The sequence below is a fragment of the Halyomorpha halys genome, unplaced genomic scaffold (assembly GCF_000696795.3).
Source record: "Halyomorpha halys isolate HHAL.00 unplaced genomic scaffold, Hhal_1.1 Scaffold680.1, whole genome shotgun sequence".
In the NCBI taxonomy this organism is placed as follows: domain Eukaryota; kingdom Metazoa; phylum Arthropoda; class Insecta; order Hemiptera; family Pentatomidae; genus Halyomorpha; species Halyomorpha halys.
Window position 1 is genome coordinate 568,932 of NW_027111055.1, and position 1,710 is coordinate 570,641.

At 34.0% G+C, this 1,710-nt stretch overlaps 1 protein-coding gene across 1 annotated transcript in view; it reads right to left on the reverse strand.

Moving 5' to 3' along the window:
• The window catches only part of LOC106685313 (chondroadherin), a 6,971-nt gene extending 6,405 nt beyond the window's left edge, over positions 1-566 (reverse strand). The window contains exon 1 of the mRNA XM_067049155.1: positions 543-566. Within this exon, the coding sequence (XP_066905256.1) occupies positions 543-566 (24 nt within the window). The remainder of the gene's footprint in view (positions 1-542) is intronic.
• Positions 567-1,710: the final 1,144 nt, after the last annotated feature.

Here is a 1,710-nt window from a genome sequence, read left to right on the forward strand (position 1 = left end):
ATATAATACATTTAGTACACTAGAAAATAAATACGAAATTTAACTTTGTTATAAAAATAAGAAAATAAATAAATTTTTATACAACTGAATTATGCACTTGTCTTATTGACAAAAGAACTGATGAGGTAAAGATAGCAACTTAAACAAAGAAAATCGAATTTTTCTAACTTCTCTGGATGAATACATTTTAACGTCCTTAGACAAAACTGTAACGTCGGTTTAACTGCCTTCCCTGTCATTTTAAATTTTTTTTTTCATTTTAGGTAATCCTTACTATCATTATTATATTAAAGAATTCCATATTATGGACAGATATGGATGGATCTTTTAACCTCTCAGAATTTTCTTATTTCATTTTTCGGATAATAGAATCTGCAAATAAATCTATTTTAATTTTTTACGTCTACTTATTTATTTTTCTTACTTTTACCAATCTAAGTACTGGTACTGGTATTAGGTGGGGGAAACAAGTCTGGCAAGTGGGCGTAGTGGTCCTTTTCGCCAACCCCTGACGGCTACCTGGGTTACTGCCGCGTACTAACCAAGGTGGGAGAGTCTAGATTCATTCTTCGGCACCGCCAAAAATTAATGTTTAACTGGTGGGAATCGAACCCACAACGTTCCGAACCGAGCGTACTGGGACCTGCACGGCCGTCAGGTCCCTTCTAAGTAATGTAAGTAGTAAACGTAGCCTCGTTATATGTTCCAACGTATTTTTTAAACTCAGAAATTGGCCGCACACAAGCACCACAAACTGAACTTTCAGGTCTTCACCAAGTGGGTACTTTTTTTTCCCCCTTTTTCACACCCCTTTTCCTTCACTACTCTTTTCTTATTTCTCCTTCCTTACCCACGTCATTGAGTTATGTTCGCCTAATGTTATTATTGCCATATTTACTAATTACTTTTTTTATATTATATAACTTAATAGTTTATTTTTTCCATTCTAGTACATTTTTCCCCATAACTTAAATTTTAAATAATTATTATTAAATTAAAATATTCATATTCCTTTATTCCTTTTGGATTTTATATCTTTATATTTTATTTCTATAACCCTGTTATTTGCTTATAAATTTTATTTCCCACTTTTTTTTTATCAGTTTATTTAAAATAATTTTTGTATTTATATTTACTAACTAAATTTTTATAGGTATTTTATTATTCGTTCTTTCCCTTTGCTTAATTTTAATATTACTTTTCTCATACAGCCTTTATCTTCTTGTAATACGTGATTTTTCAACATTATGAATCTATAATGTTTGTTATTTTCTGATTATTCTGTAATGCCTTTTACTCATTTTGGTTGTTATCTTGTTTTTTTTTTTTTAATTTTAGCCCTGATGAAGGCTGGCCCTGGCCGAAGCGTAGGTAGTAATACTGGTACTGGTATTTGGTGGGGGGGGACAAGTCCGGCAAGTGGGCCTAGATGCCGACCCCTGGCGGCTACCTGAGTTGCCGCTGCATACTTACCAAGGTGGGAGTGTCAAGATTCTATCTTCGGGACCGCCGACAAATGAATGTTAACAGCCCCACTTGGGAATCGAACCCACGGCGTTCCGAACCAAGCGGACTGGAACCTTATGAATTAATTTTCGTTAGAACATTTAAATAAAACTTCAAACTTGTTTATACGAGTACAACGCAAGTCGTATATCAATGGTAACGCGAAAGAGTGAAAGCGTTCATATTGTTTGCTGTTTAGGTAGG